This window comes from Neomonachus schauinslandi, chromosome 9 (assembly GCF_002201575.2).
Source record: "Neomonachus schauinslandi chromosome 9, ASM220157v2, whole genome shotgun sequence".
In the NCBI taxonomy this organism is placed as follows: domain Eukaryota; kingdom Metazoa; phylum Chordata; class Mammalia; order Carnivora; family Phocidae; genus Neomonachus; species Neomonachus schauinslandi.
In genome coordinates, this window is record NC_058411.1 from 133,672,222 (window position 1) to 133,686,504 (window position 14,283).

General features: G+C 43.1%; 1 protein-coding gene across 3 annotated transcripts in view; it reads right to left on the reverse strand.

Moving 5' to 3' along the window:
* SV2B (synaptic vesicle glycoprotein 2B) overlaps positions 1–11,542 on the reverse strand; it is a 67,461-nt gene extending 55,919 nt beyond the window's left edge. For 2 of the 3 annotated variants that reach the window (XM_021680523.1, XM_021680522.1), the window contains exon 1: positions 11,002–11,452. In XM_021680523.1, the coding sequence (XP_021536198.1) occupies positions 11,002–11,452 (451 nt within the window). Of the gene's footprint in view, positions 1–11,001 lie in introns of all 3 variants that reach the window. The other variant, XM_021680521.1, reaches the window with a different exon arrangement.
* Positions 11,543–14,283: the final 2,741 nt, after the last annotated feature.

Here is a 14,283-nt window from a genome sequence, read left to right on the forward strand (position 1 = left end):
GTGAAGATGAGTGGCAGTGAGTAACAAACAGGACAGGAAAACGACTTTAGGAACTGAACTGCCGGCCAGCATGTATCCCCTAAGATCTCCGACATCATTTCCCTCATCATGTAAATGGGGGATTATCACTCTGACCGTCTCATGGGGTAATTTAAAATTCAGAATATCCATGAACACCACTGAAGATCTGTAAAGCACCGTGCAAAAGGAAATGTGGTTTTTGGATGCAACCCCATTTTTTCATGCTGGTCAAGGTGCATGCAAACATTCCAACCATCATCACAAACATAAGAAGGAAGCCTTTTGGGGACAGTTCCTACAGAGCACAACAAGCAAAACCCTGACCTCTCAGCAGCTCCCACTACCTCTGAGATTCTGTAAAATACCTAGCTCTCGTACCTGGCTGCACCCTGGAATCACCAGGAAGCTGTTAGCAAATGCCCATGCTCACACCTCCCCCGTAGAGATTCTGACTTGATTATTCTAGAGCGGGGCCTGTTTCTTTTTAACAGCTCCTCAGGTGACCTAATGGGCAGCCAGGGCTGAGAATACTCATCTAGAAGTGGTTCTCCGCTGGAGCTGATTCCCTCACCCTCACCCCCACCCCTCCCCAGGGGACATCTGGCAACATCTGGATATAGTTTTGTTGTCATAAGTGGGAGTTGGGTGCTTCAGGCATCTGGTGGGGTAAAGGCCTGGGATCCTGTTAATAGCCTTGAATGCCCAGAACAGGGCCCCAGAGCAAAGAATTACCTAGCCCCCAAATGGCAATGATGTGTGCTGTTGAGAGGGGCCACCCAGAGAACTGGTTCAAAACAGTCAGTCGCTGGGACACCTGGGTGGCTCAGTCGGATAAGCGTCTGCCTTCGGCTCTGGTCATGATCCAGGAGTCCCGGGATCAAGCCCTGCATCAGGCTCCCTGCTCAGCAGGGAGTCTATTTCTCCCTCTGACCCTCCTCCCTCTCATGCTCTCTCTCTCATTCTCTCTATCTCAAATAAATACATAAATCTTTAAAAAAAAAAAAAACAAAACAGTCAGTCGCTGACTGTACCACACAAAATGGCTCAGCAATATTTCTCGTCCCTCCTCCTCCCTGCTCTCCAGAACCAATTAGGAGATGGGGTCTATTTCCCCCTCCCTCTTGAAATATACATATCACATCTTCTTTATCCATTCATCAATCAATGGACAATTGGGCTGCTTCCATAATTTGGCATTTGTAGATAATGCTGCTATATATACATTGCGGTGCATGTTTCCCTTTGAATCAGTGGTATATGTACACAATGGAATATTACTCAGCCACGAAAAGAATGAACTCTTGTCATTTGCAATGACATGGATGGATCTAGAGAGTATTATGCTAAGCGAAACGAGTTAGTCAGATAAAGACAAATACCATATGATTTCACTGATATGTGGAATTTAAGAAAAAAACAAACGAGGAAAGGGAAAAAAAGAGAAGAGAGAGAGGCAAACCAAGAATCAGACTCTTAATTATAGAGAACAAACTGCTGGTGACCAGAATGGAGGTGGGTGGAGGGATGGGTGAAATACGGGATGGGATTGAAGGAGGGCATTTGTGAGCCCTTGCCCAGCCCTGCACCTTCCCCTCCATTTGCAATAAATACACCAGTTTATTTAAGAATTCCCCCTCATTCATTCCTGTTGTATTTTTCATGGTCTGGGAATTATATTTTCAAATATGTGGATTAAGAGCCTTATGAGTTTTTTTTTATCTGCTGAAGTTTTCCATGGTAGGGACAATATAAATACAGGGAGGTCAATATAAATAAATAACTACAACATTTTTATGTTAATAATTAGTAAGTCGATAGTTACCAAACATCTTTTATTTACAAGGTCTCAAGGAATGTGCATATAACCATGGAGGAAAAAAAAAATCCTTCAAGTCTTTGGAGGTCTTATTGCCAAAGGAGATGTTCTGCAAGCAGAACAGAAAGAATCTGCTGAGCTATCCTTACCCTAACCAATGTTAAAACAAGTGAGAAGCTAAAACATCAGGTTTTGCAGATGGATCAGAGGAGCAGGATGAATACTGACTAAGCACCTACTGTGTGCACATCCCGAGCTGCACGGTTAGCCTGAGCTATTCCATTTAATTCTCCCAGCAACCCGGGGAGCTAAATACCATTCTCTGCTGCGTTCTCCTTTCTTTCTCTGTGTCTCTATCTCTCTGTGTCTCTATCTCTGTCTCTCCTCCCTCTCTCTCCAGACAATGCTATATTTACTCCAAGTAAAACTAAAAACTACACATACATAAGCTCCAAATATCTTTGATTCAATCTAGATTAAAATCAGAGTATAACCCAGGATCCACAAATTTGCACCAGCAGTTAATAATTTGAAGTGGTTGACACAAGTGCTTTGAGACAGAGGTAGGTGCTATCCTTTGATGCAGAAGTGGAAAGGCACAGAAACTGAAACACCTGTAGACAAGTGGGAAAGTGCCTCACTCAAAGCTAAATCCATATTTAATCTGTATCTCACATCATGAAAGTGAGGGTTTTCTTTGCAAGAAGTTCTCCTTGTAAGATTTATTTTTTTTCAAACCCCCTTGGTTAATTATGAAAAAAATCCCTCTTCATCTTGAGAACACGATGCTGGTTTTTTGGATGGATGGTTGGCTGGTGGGTTGGTTGGTTGTACAGAAAATTGTTTTTATTCATTGTATGTTGGCTACAAAAATACTGGATTTACTCATCAGCTTTGTAATAGTCAACCCTTTGCTATGAATGCACTGATTTTATAATAAATACAACCAGCCGTGGAAAAGTGTAAATCTCTTAGAGAGGGGCTATCTTCTTTGCCTAGGTCCTCTGCTTCCTTCCTTGCATAAATTAAACAAGAAAAATGGTACTTACAGCAGAAATATTTTAAAGCTCTATATAAAAGTCTTAATTTTTCAAAACACTCACATGGCATCTACTACTTCCTCTACATACCAGTCCAGAGACTGCATATTTCTCCCCTGGACTATTCTAGTAATCTTCTGTCATCTCTCCTACCTCTAGTTTCCCTGACAATCCATTCTTCATCAGTGTGGGGGTTTGCCAGTTGCTCAGTAGGTCTACCCCAGTGACACATTCCAGAACTGGGGGAATAACCACAGGAGGGTTTCGGGATCCACTGAGCCCACTGTGAGAGGGACCTGAGCTAAATCTCCATTGATCACCTACCTCCATGAGCCCCCACTCTGCCTGGTGGACCACAGAGATGTTTGGGTCCCCTGGAATTAGAGCCAGTTCACAGCCAATGTCCCGTCATCTTCACAAGGTCTGATTATTTCCTTTTCCCCAGTGCACAGTTGGAAAGACTGGGAGAAAGCATGTTTTCAGTGTACCAGGATCCTTCCTCAAGGAGACTCAGCCTCTTCCTCGTTCAGGGGTTCTGGGGCTGTAAACTGGCTCAAGTCTGGAAATGGACATGACGCCGTTCTTATGATACAAGTTGGAGTTTTGTTCACATTACCTAGAATTTTTCTGCTTATACAGAACAAGTGAGAATTTAGTACGCTTCCGACCTGTTTCACTTCTGGAAACACCACAGTCTCCACAAGTCAGACTGGTCTGATTGCTGCTCTGACTCCACCAAGCTTATTTTACTCATTAGTTGGACAAAAAGGTCCAAGGGATTCTATACGTGGTCACCTTGCCTCTTTGAAGTGTTTCATTAGGAGTATCCAAGGATGATAGTTTGAGTATCTCTGTTGCCACATCACACCCGGGGCGATCAGTGATGTCTTTACTACTGGAATAGTCAATCGTGTCTATATCGAATCAGATTAGAGAGTCAATTCCAGAAGCTCCAGAATCAATTCAGACTCTCATCCTCTAGAACCACTCCCAGTACCAAAACCCCTGGAGCAGAGTGACCCTCCTAAAACACAGGTCCCAACTCGTCATCCTCTTCCTCAAAGGCGTTTGATAGCTCCTCATTAAACAGCCCCCCATTGCCTGTGGAATCAAGCCGAAATATGGCGGTCAGGGATCCCTTAGCTTTTCTTCTAAAGAATCCCATCATCTAAAAAATCTAAATAAGAACAACTGATATAAATAAAACACACACACACACACACACACACACACATATTCCTAGCCGTGGATTTCACCATCATTAGTATTTATTTTCATGGTGGTAGGTAAGTATTTACTGGGCACATATTTTGTGCCAGGGCCAGGGGCCCAGAGTGGCCTTCCCTTCAGGAACTGATACTCTGAATTCAGGGCTAATGAAAAAGTAGTTCATAAATCACATGTTCTGCCCTGATGTTCACCTCGAATTCACACATAAAACAATTAAAGAATAATTTTCCGTGACAGCAGAGTAGTAAGGGCACCTCTGAGCTGCTGTGGAAATCGAGCTCAAAATTTATTCTAATGAATCCATCCCGTGTGACATTGCTCTGCGTCTGCCCTATAGCTCATGCAGACACCAAGCCCCAGGGTCCCTTGTGAGGTTCTAAATTACTGCCTGAAGAATAGGACTCCCTGAGCTGTCACACTGCAGATGGCAAGAAAAACTAAGAGCCCATAAAATACATGCCAAGCAACTAGACCCTTCCAGGAAATCAAAATCCTGAAGGCAAAAATGGAACTTTTGCCTGAAAATGGGACTCTCTTTCTTTTGGGCAGCAGGAAGGTGGGAAGAGTCCACCTTAAATCCAGCTGCTTAAGGAGTGTTTTTGCAATTGTGGAGAAACTTTGGCGTCAGTGGACCCAAAGCAGGCAAAGGAGGATGCTATCGATATCCCCAACATTAAATGCAAGGGAACAAGGCACTGAGATGCCAACAAGTGGGTGTCATTGGAAAACACCAAACACGATCCTGAACTACCCACCTTTAACGTCAATTCTTTGAATGATTTTTTTTTACATATAACTGGAATATACATCAGTGGGACCTGAAAGGGCATTAAAAAGAAATGTGAATTCATTCGTCCACCACCTAAGATCATGGAATCTCAGAGAAAGACTTCAGAGCAGCCTGATCTCAGGCTCCATCCCTTACAAGGCCTTTGTTTTCTTCATCTTTGGGCCAAAAGGATAATATTGGATGTGACACTGCAAGTGCCCCATGCTGTTTTATATTTTATATCTTTTGTGTGAGCTCTAGTTCTGCCTTTAGAATAAAACTCATTGATCTGTGTCAACTATACTTGCGTTAAAAAAAAAAGCACGGGGTGTTACATACAACTAATGAAATCGTTGAACACTACACCAAAAACCAATGATGTACTCTATGTTCACTAATTGAATTTAAATTTTAAAAAAGCAGAATGTAAAACTGCAAAAAAAATAAATTTAATTAAATACATGGTACAGTTGGACATTAAGTATTGCATATCCTCCCCCCTTCCTCAATTTTTAACTTTTTAAAATGGACTTTAAATAAATAAAAGCATTTTGCTCTGTCCTGCAGTGTGCAGACAGGCCTTGCTAGAGCCATCTTTTCTTGAAATGTTCTGAAACGCACTTTGAAAAGTTACTGAAAGCACTGGGCTTGCATTGATTTTCTTTGATATACTGTTTGTAAGGAAGTCGTGGTTTTGAAAACAAAGTAGTTTTATTCCATGAAAAATACTTCTTAGTCCAGAAAAGTAGTATGCAGAGTTTTCCTTCTTGTTTTATAATAAACTACCAAGACGCCCTTCACGTAATAATGTTAATAAGTTAGCACACATATATAAAAGAATAAAACTCACTGAGTCCTATGAGTTGCCTGCTTTGTGTGGCCATCAGCCAGAGGGAATCCCAGGCACGTGATAATATTCAGTAGTTTTAAAAATAATAATGCAGGAAGATTTTAATTAACAAATGAATGCATTCTCCTTGTCTTGAAGGAGACCGACCATTTGACAGTAAGCAGGGCAGGGCCTTCAATGCTAACGATATTTTCACAGACTTTTTCTTCCCCAAGTGAGACAATTCTAGATGAGTGACGCACTAAAATGCAGCACTTGAAGGAGCTCAACTCTCATCTTTCTAAAAGTTCAGGAGTCAAGAAGAGAATGAGAAGACAAAGTCACAGACTGGAAGAAAATGTCTGCAAAAGACACATCTTGGGGCGCCTGGGTGGCTCAGATGGTTGGGCGTCTGCCTTCGGCTCAGGTCATGATCCCATGGTCCTGGGATCGAGTCCCGCATCGGGCTCCCTGCTCCTTGGGAGCCTGCTTCTCCCTCTGCCTCTCTCTCTCTCTCTCTCTGTCTCTCATGAATAAATAAATAAAATCTTTAAAAAAAAAAAAAAAAAGACACATCTTGTTAAACGACTGTTACCTGAAACATACAAAGAACTCCTAAAACAATATGGGAACAACCTAATTTAAAAATGGGCTATCACCTTAACAGACACTCACAGAAGAAGATACATATTTGGTAAATAAGTATATGAAAAGATGCTCCATGTGGTATGTCCTCAGGGAAAGGCAAGTTAAAACAACAAGGAAACACACCTATAAGAATGGCCAAAAACCAGAACACCACGGATGCTAAAGGCTGGCCAGGATGTGGAGCAACAGGAAGTCTCATTCATTGTTGGCGGGAATGCAAAATGGTACAGCCACTTTGGAAGACAGTTTGGCCATTTCTTACAAAACCAAATGTATTCTTATCATATGATCCAGCAATCACACTCCTTGGTATTTATCCAGAGGAGTTGAAAAGATATGTCCACACAAAAATCTGCATGCAGGTGTTTATAGCAGCTTTATTCTAGTTGCCAAAACTTGGAAGCAACCAAGATGGCCTTCAGCAGGTGAATGGATAAATAAACTGCGGTACATCCAGACAATGGGATTGTATTCAGCACTAAAAAGACATGAGCTATCAATCCATGAAAGAAATTTAAATGCACATTACTAATTGAAAGAAACCAATGTGAAAAGGCTACATATTGTATGATCCAACTATAGAATATTCTGGAAAAGGCACAACCTTATGGAAACAATAAAAAAAAATCAGATGTTTCCAGGGATTGGAGTCAGGGAAGGGCTGAATGGGCAGAGCACAGTGGATTTTTTAGGGTAGTGAAAGTACCTTGTATGATACTATAATAATAGATACATGTCATTATACATTCATCCAAATGCATTGACCGTTTAACACCAAGAGTGAGCCCTAAATTGAAAGTCAAGTACAAGTTTTGGGTCACAATTATGTGTCCACATAGGTTAAACAATTATAACAAATGTTTCACTTTGGTGGGGGGTGGATATTGGTAATGGGGAGAGACTAGGCATGTCTATAAGGACAGAGCCATGCAGGACATCTCTGTACCTTCTTCTCAAAATTTGGCTGTGAACCTAAAACTGCCCTAAAAAAATTAAATCTTAAACACACACAAGCATGCACATACACACACACACACACATACAGGGAAAAGAAAGAGAGAAAGAACTGGGTTAGCACAGAAGAGAGGGGGCCTTGTCACCAGCCCACGTAGGGCAGCTTAAAAGCCTGTAAAAAATAATTTGGCCTGAAAAAAATGGGCAATGTCATCACCTGAGAAGATCTAGCCCTGAATTTGAGTGGCTCATCATTACCAAGTCATCAGTTTAGTAACAATAACAACTATATATAATAAACAATAATAATAATAAAACAACTAAGATATCTTGAGCACCAATTATGTGCAAGCACTGTTTTAGGCAAGTTAAATGCATAGAACTCATTGAATCCTCACAAAACCCTATAAAGTAAATCCCATTGTCATCTCCATTTTGCAGACAAGGAAACCAAGGCACAGAGAAGCTAAGCCACTTTCCCCAAAATACCCTAAGAATTGGCAGGGCAAGGACTCAAACCCAGGCTGCCTGGCTCCAGGGTGCATGCCACCCCATTATGTCATTGCAACTATAATTTGTCCCAAATGCAGGGAAGGAGAATGTCAAGATACAAAACAGCAAGAACTAACAGTTGTTTAGGCCTTATGCAGGGTTGGTTGCTTTACCAGCTTTATCTCATTTAGTCCTCACCAAAAAAAAAAAGTATTATTACCCTATTCCACATATGGGAAACAAAGAGAATTTATGACTCGCCCAAGGTCACTAACTGGTAAATGGCACAGCCAGTGGCCAAACCCTAGTGGCCAGACTCTAGCACCCACAGCATCATTTCTCACACCATGCCACCTCTCTGTTGGAAGCAATCTATGTTCCTCTAAGCAATCTACAGGGTGCTTGATGACATGGAAAGAAGGCCTGCCCCATGGCACGACCTCTTTTCCAAAGACCATGTAGGAAAGAAAGGCAGGATGGTGGAACAGAATGAGAGGAGACTTTGAAATCAGACAAACCTGGGTTAAAATCTCAGCTCCAGCAATTTCTATGTAACCTAGGATATAGCTCTCCATGTTCCCTGACAGGTACAAATGGGGTGAAACTCCTCTAACCGCCATGGTGACCATGAAGGTCAGATGAAACAGCGTGTGGAAATGCTGGTCCCTGGAGACCTTCCCATCATCTACCACCCGGATCCACTTCCTTGACCACACAGGGGGGTCCATAAGTGCATAGGAAGTCCATCTCTGCTCAGGTAGTCTGCCTGCCCTTCTTGGGCTGAGTCATAACGTCTTCTTGGCAAACACCAAAAGCAAAATTGCACAAATATGAGCTCTCTAGATTAGGACCACGTTCCCTCGACCCTGAACATTTGCCCTGGGAGCCATCAGGAGCTCCAACCATGCTGCAGCTCTGTTAATGAGGTTGCCAGAAACCGACGTGGTAGAGAGACCAAGAGGCGTGAAATCGTTACTGACATTGCCAATTTGGCCTAACAGGGACCCAGGGTTTCAGTTGAGAATACCACAAAGCAAATTAAGGCCTTGCAAATGTTTAAATAAATTGGGGACTGTATGGTTTTGTTTGGGACTTGGGGTTTGTTTTGTTTTTTGCCCTTACCAAAAAAAAAAAAAAAAAAGGATTCAAACTTAAAAGCACATAGCAGAATTTTTTCAATAAAAATAAAATTTTAAAAAGCAACTAAAATTCTAATGGTGTTTAAAAATTTTGGGTGATAGCCTTGCTCCTTAAATCATTCCTTCTGTTTGTACATACTCAGTCTCTTTCGGTTCCCTACCGGTCATATACAACACAGTTTAATCATTTTAAATGGCCCTTTAGTTAAGCATAAATGGATTAAACAAACTTTAAAAGCTTCCAGAACAACTCTTTATTGCAGGTGTTTATTTTATATCCCAATCTTATTTAGAGGGGCTTTAAATCAGGGCTGGCAAACTACAACCCATAGGCTAGATCTGGCCCTTTGTCTTTTTTCATAAATAAAGTTTTATTGGAACACAGTTATGCCCATGTGTGTTGTCTATAGCTGCTTTTGTGCTACCGAGGCAGAGTTGAGTAGTGGTAACAGAGACTATCTGGACCTGCAAAGCCTAAAATATTTACTATCTGGGTCTTTATAGAAAATGTTTGCCAACAGTTGCTTTTTTTTTTTTTTAAGATTTATTTATTTTAGTGGGAAATTTTAGCACGAGTGGGAGGGGCAAAGGGAGAGAGAGAGAATCTGAAGCAGACTCCACACTGAGCACAGAGTCTAATGAGGGGCTCAATCTCACGACCCTGAGATCAGGACCCTGAGACCAGGACCTGATCCAAAACCAAGAGTCGGATGCTTAACTGACTGCACCACCTAGATGCCCCTGTCAATGCTTTCTTTAAAGCAAGTACTAGAGAAGAGAGTCCTACAAAGTATTTCATAGCACTTATCTCTACAGTAATTGAATAACTCTCTGTGTCTGTTAATGCCTGTTTGTCCTGCTGTGTGTGAGTCCCTCGAGAGGCAAGGACCATGTCTATCTGGTTCAATATTTTCTTCCCAAGGGCTGAGCACAGAGACTGGCACACAGTATACACATAATAAATATTTATTGGGTGAATGAATTAAGTTGTTAGACAGGTTTTGAGTTCTTGAGGGTTCTTAAGAACATGACTCATAGTAAGTTCTCAATAACTGTATGTTTGCTAAATAATCAATTGCATGGACTTTACATTTAGAGAATGGATATGTTTCCAAGACATTTAATGATCAACACAAATCCTTGTCTGTATTATGATGAATCTCTTCTACACCACACCATTGGTACCCATCCTCTCTCTAACTTCACAAAATCCTCTTTGTCTCAGGCCCTGATATCTGAGGCTTGGCTCTCACGGTACCAGTCTATTACTGATTTGCAAGGCTGGTCCTCCATCCTGTGGAATCCATCTGTGCTTCACAGTGTGATTCCCAGTGGCCTGCAGGGGATGTGAGGGTAAGCTCAGCCCAGCATGCATCCCCAAGGTACATGGGCAGTTAGCCCACTGACACTTACATACAAGAGAAACCGGGAGCAGACGCCATCAGATTCTAGAAGGACACAGAGAGGGCTGAGAGGAAGAAACCTTCTGGCCTACCACTCACAAAATGTATTTGCCGTTTCAATATGGAAGGTGGTTTAATATGAAGATGAGAGAGGTCTGACTCTCAAAAAGGCAATAAGATTTGGAAAAAGAACTAAGAACTTGAGAGTCAGACAGACCTGAGCAGGGATCCAAGCTCTAATACTTATTAACTGGGTAAACTTGAGCCAATTAATTTTCTCTGAGATAAAAATGCCTTAAAGGCAAATGGAGGTAAAATGAGAGCATTGCAAGGGCATCATGATAGATTTAAGGTGCCCAATGGTGACAGGTACTATATAAATTTAACTGCTCTTTCCCCTTCATAATTTTTTTTTTTAAAGATTTTATGTATTTATTTAACAGAGAGAGACATAGCGAGAGCAGGAACACAAGCAGGGGGAGTGGGAGAGGGAGAAGCAGGCTTCCCGCAGAGCGGGAAGCCCGATGTGGGACTCGATCCCAGGACCCTGGGATCATGACCTGAGCCGAAGGCAGACGCTTAACGACTGAGCCACCCAGGCGCCCTCCCCTTCATAATTTAATGTCACAAAGAGAAGGATCTTTGGAAATTTCTACTTACCAAGCATTCCTTTTTTGGAACTGGACAGACACATGTCCTTCTCTGCACTGGGCAGGACAAAACTCACCACGAACACCTCCACTCCATCAGCCATCAGAGCCAAACCCAAGACGAAAAAGAGGATCCATTGGAAACGCCCGTGGCCACACTCATCAATGATGGTCTCATACTGGTGGGCCAACTGCTCCTCATCTTCCATCCTCTCAGCCATCAGGTCGGCCTGGCCCCGAAGGCCATCTGCCCTGGAGGGTGCCATCTTGGCCTGCTTGGCCTTGACATCATCTGGGTGAGGGATGCCCTGGTACTCGCCCTCATAGATCTCATCCTCCTCGTCATGGCCTTCTGTAACATCGCTCTGTGCATCCTCCTCTGGGTTGGACTCATTGCCACGGTAATAGCCATCATTGGGGGCATACCCCTCATAGTTGTCCTGATACTTGTAGTCATCCATTCCTTGGTTCCGGGACTGCCGGGTCGCCTCTCGAGCTATATCTCTTGCACTGTGGTAGAGGTTTGGGCTGTTTCGATAACCATCACCCATTATATGTGCAGAGGCGTTCAAGGTAGAATCTGTTCATGTGACTTCTTGGGTGATTCTCCCCCTTATCTCCCAAACAGAGCAGATTTATGCAAAGACAATGTAAGTATCCTTTTGCATTCAGTGTATATTGGAAGTTTTTGGAAAGTTTCAAATTCTGGTCTGGTCTCCTCCAGTGACCCAGCAGAGTTGTGTGGGGAGAGGTTGATTAGAAATGGGGTCAGCTGTTTTCCTTGACAAGGAGCCCACAGGACTTGGCAGCTTGCTAGCTGGCCTGATTTGTTCTGCTACTGAAGGTTATGCCCTGGGAGTAGAGAAAAGGGAGAGAGGAGTGTTACAAAATGCAGAAATTCTTAAAATACTCTCAGAATTATACAAATATGTTTACACATGCCAGCGCTTCAGGTGCTAGGTGGAGGAAATCTTGATTAGACATTTGGATTTGTATCAAATGAATAAGGACTGAATCAGTGAGACAAAGGGGAAGGGAAGAAACAACAGTGGTCAGAGAGGTCTTTGGAGGTGTTGATTAACCTATGAAAAGGGTCAACTCTTACACGAGAAGGAAGCAGAAAGTGGGCAAGGGATTCTCAATACAAGACGATATTGTGTTATGGGATTTTGTTAGAATTTATCAAGCCTTTGGCAACAGGACAGATTTATTATAGCTCAGCTTCTGTTAGAAAAATGCCAGCTTTTCTAACTTTGTTATGAAGTAGCTATACGATTTTATATCTAGAATGCTGTGGCAAACCTTCAGGACCATTTCTCCGAAGGCCTGGCTCACTTGGAGACTCGGCACTTTGATGGTTCGAGGGCCCCTCTGACCTCGTACTTGGCTTAACTAGGGAGGAAAAGCTGCTGAAGACCCAGAGCCGGAAAGCTTCATGCTGCCACATCAGGGCTGTGTGACCATGCTCATGTCTCTCTGAGGCTCTGTTTTCTCATCTGTAAAATGGGGATAATAATACTAGCTACCTCATAAGGTTGTTCATAAAATGCTTGGGACCTGCGTGGGAAATATTATTTTAGCCTTTACATGATTGCCACTCTTTTTTTTCCCTAGTCCCAATTGTAGAAACCAGGACCCAGTATTGTCAGAGCCAAAGCCAATCCCCAAGGCCACCTCCTGATACTCACGCCCAGCGAATGGCACACCCTGTCCCAATCACATCCTTCGAATCTCAGTTCTCGAAAGGTTTGGAGCCACCACTTCACGAAGCCTACTGTGTGCCAGAAATTGTGCTAAATGTGTCATGTCCCTTCTCCCTAACTGTCACAACGATCAAAACAACAAGAAGAAAGTATTTGTACTTTCATTTTACAGATAAAGAAACTGTGGCTCAGCTGGAGTTAGGTCAAGATCAAACAATGAAGACTCAACACCAGACCCACTGATTCCCAAAGTCAGTTCTTTCCATGGTCCCTGTGCTTCCCAAACGCTATTCAGGGGGACTCTCACACAGATCACCTGGAGGGCTTTAGAATGCAGATTCCCGAGCATGCAGAGGGGCTGGTTCAAGCTCGGGGGTCTGAGTTTTCACACAGCTTCCCAGAGGGACACGGAGGCCCAGCTGCTCCCTGAGCAACCCTCAGGGGTGGAGGCAGGGCCCCTCCCAGACACCTGACCCCACTTCAGCTCTCCCTGGCTGCTGGACCCCTTCCCTGGGGCTGCCAGAGACTCACTTCGCAGCTCAACCCATCCACTGTTGTGTGTGTGTTGTCAACCTTTACAGGCCTCCCTGTCCCATCTGAAATCCACGCTCAGCAGATGTCATCCCACAATGGACTGGGCACACTCATCCCCCTGCCCCACGTCTACCCGCCTGGCTCTCTTCACCTTCAGCCCTGGACAGACTCTAGCTCTGGAACTCAGTGACTCAAAAACAAAACACAGGGGAAAAAAAAAAAAAAAAAAACACAGGGGCACCTGGGTGGCTCAGTTGGTTAAGCAACTGCCTTTGGCTCAGGTCATGATCCTGGAGTCCCGGAATCAAGTCCCACATCAGGCTCCCTGCTCAGCAGAGAGTCTGCTTCTCCCTCTGGCCCTCCCCCCTCTCATGTGCTCTCTCTCAAATAAATAAATAAAATCTTAAAAAAAAAAAATATTTCTTCTGGGCGATGCCGGAGACGAGTGGTTCTCAAATGAAGGGTGGGCCAGAACCACAGGGGCTTGAGGGTCTTATTAGAAATGCAAATCCCAGGACCCCTCCTCCAAAGACGCAGAACTTGCAGAGTGGTGGGTGGGACCTGGAAACCTACATTTTCCACAAATATCCCAAGAACTCCAGTGGACGGCCTTCTCAGGAACAGTGTCATAAGAGACAGCAAGAAAGATTTACTAAGGACTGATTCTCACTTTATCTTTTCAGATTTTTCATCATCCCCAGTAAATAAATTTGTATTGGACCATGCTGGCCTGAATCATGTCAGATTAATATTCTAAATCTGTTTTTATTACATCCATTTAGGAACCACAGGAGGAATATAAATCACATGTAAACAGCATGAGAGTTTTGCAGAGTGCTATAAAAAAAAAAAAAACAGAAAGAATGCCAACTGCCTGAGATCTGGTGTGTTATTTCCATCCTGGGGGCTCTGCAAAAAATGTCATGAACCAGAAATGATAGATTTGCAATTCTAAAAGTATATGTGGGAAATGTCACAAGGGGCAGAGGTCGTGGGACTCGCTTTGTGGAAAGAAGGAGATCTTTGTCAATGCCAATTCCACTCATCTGATCCCG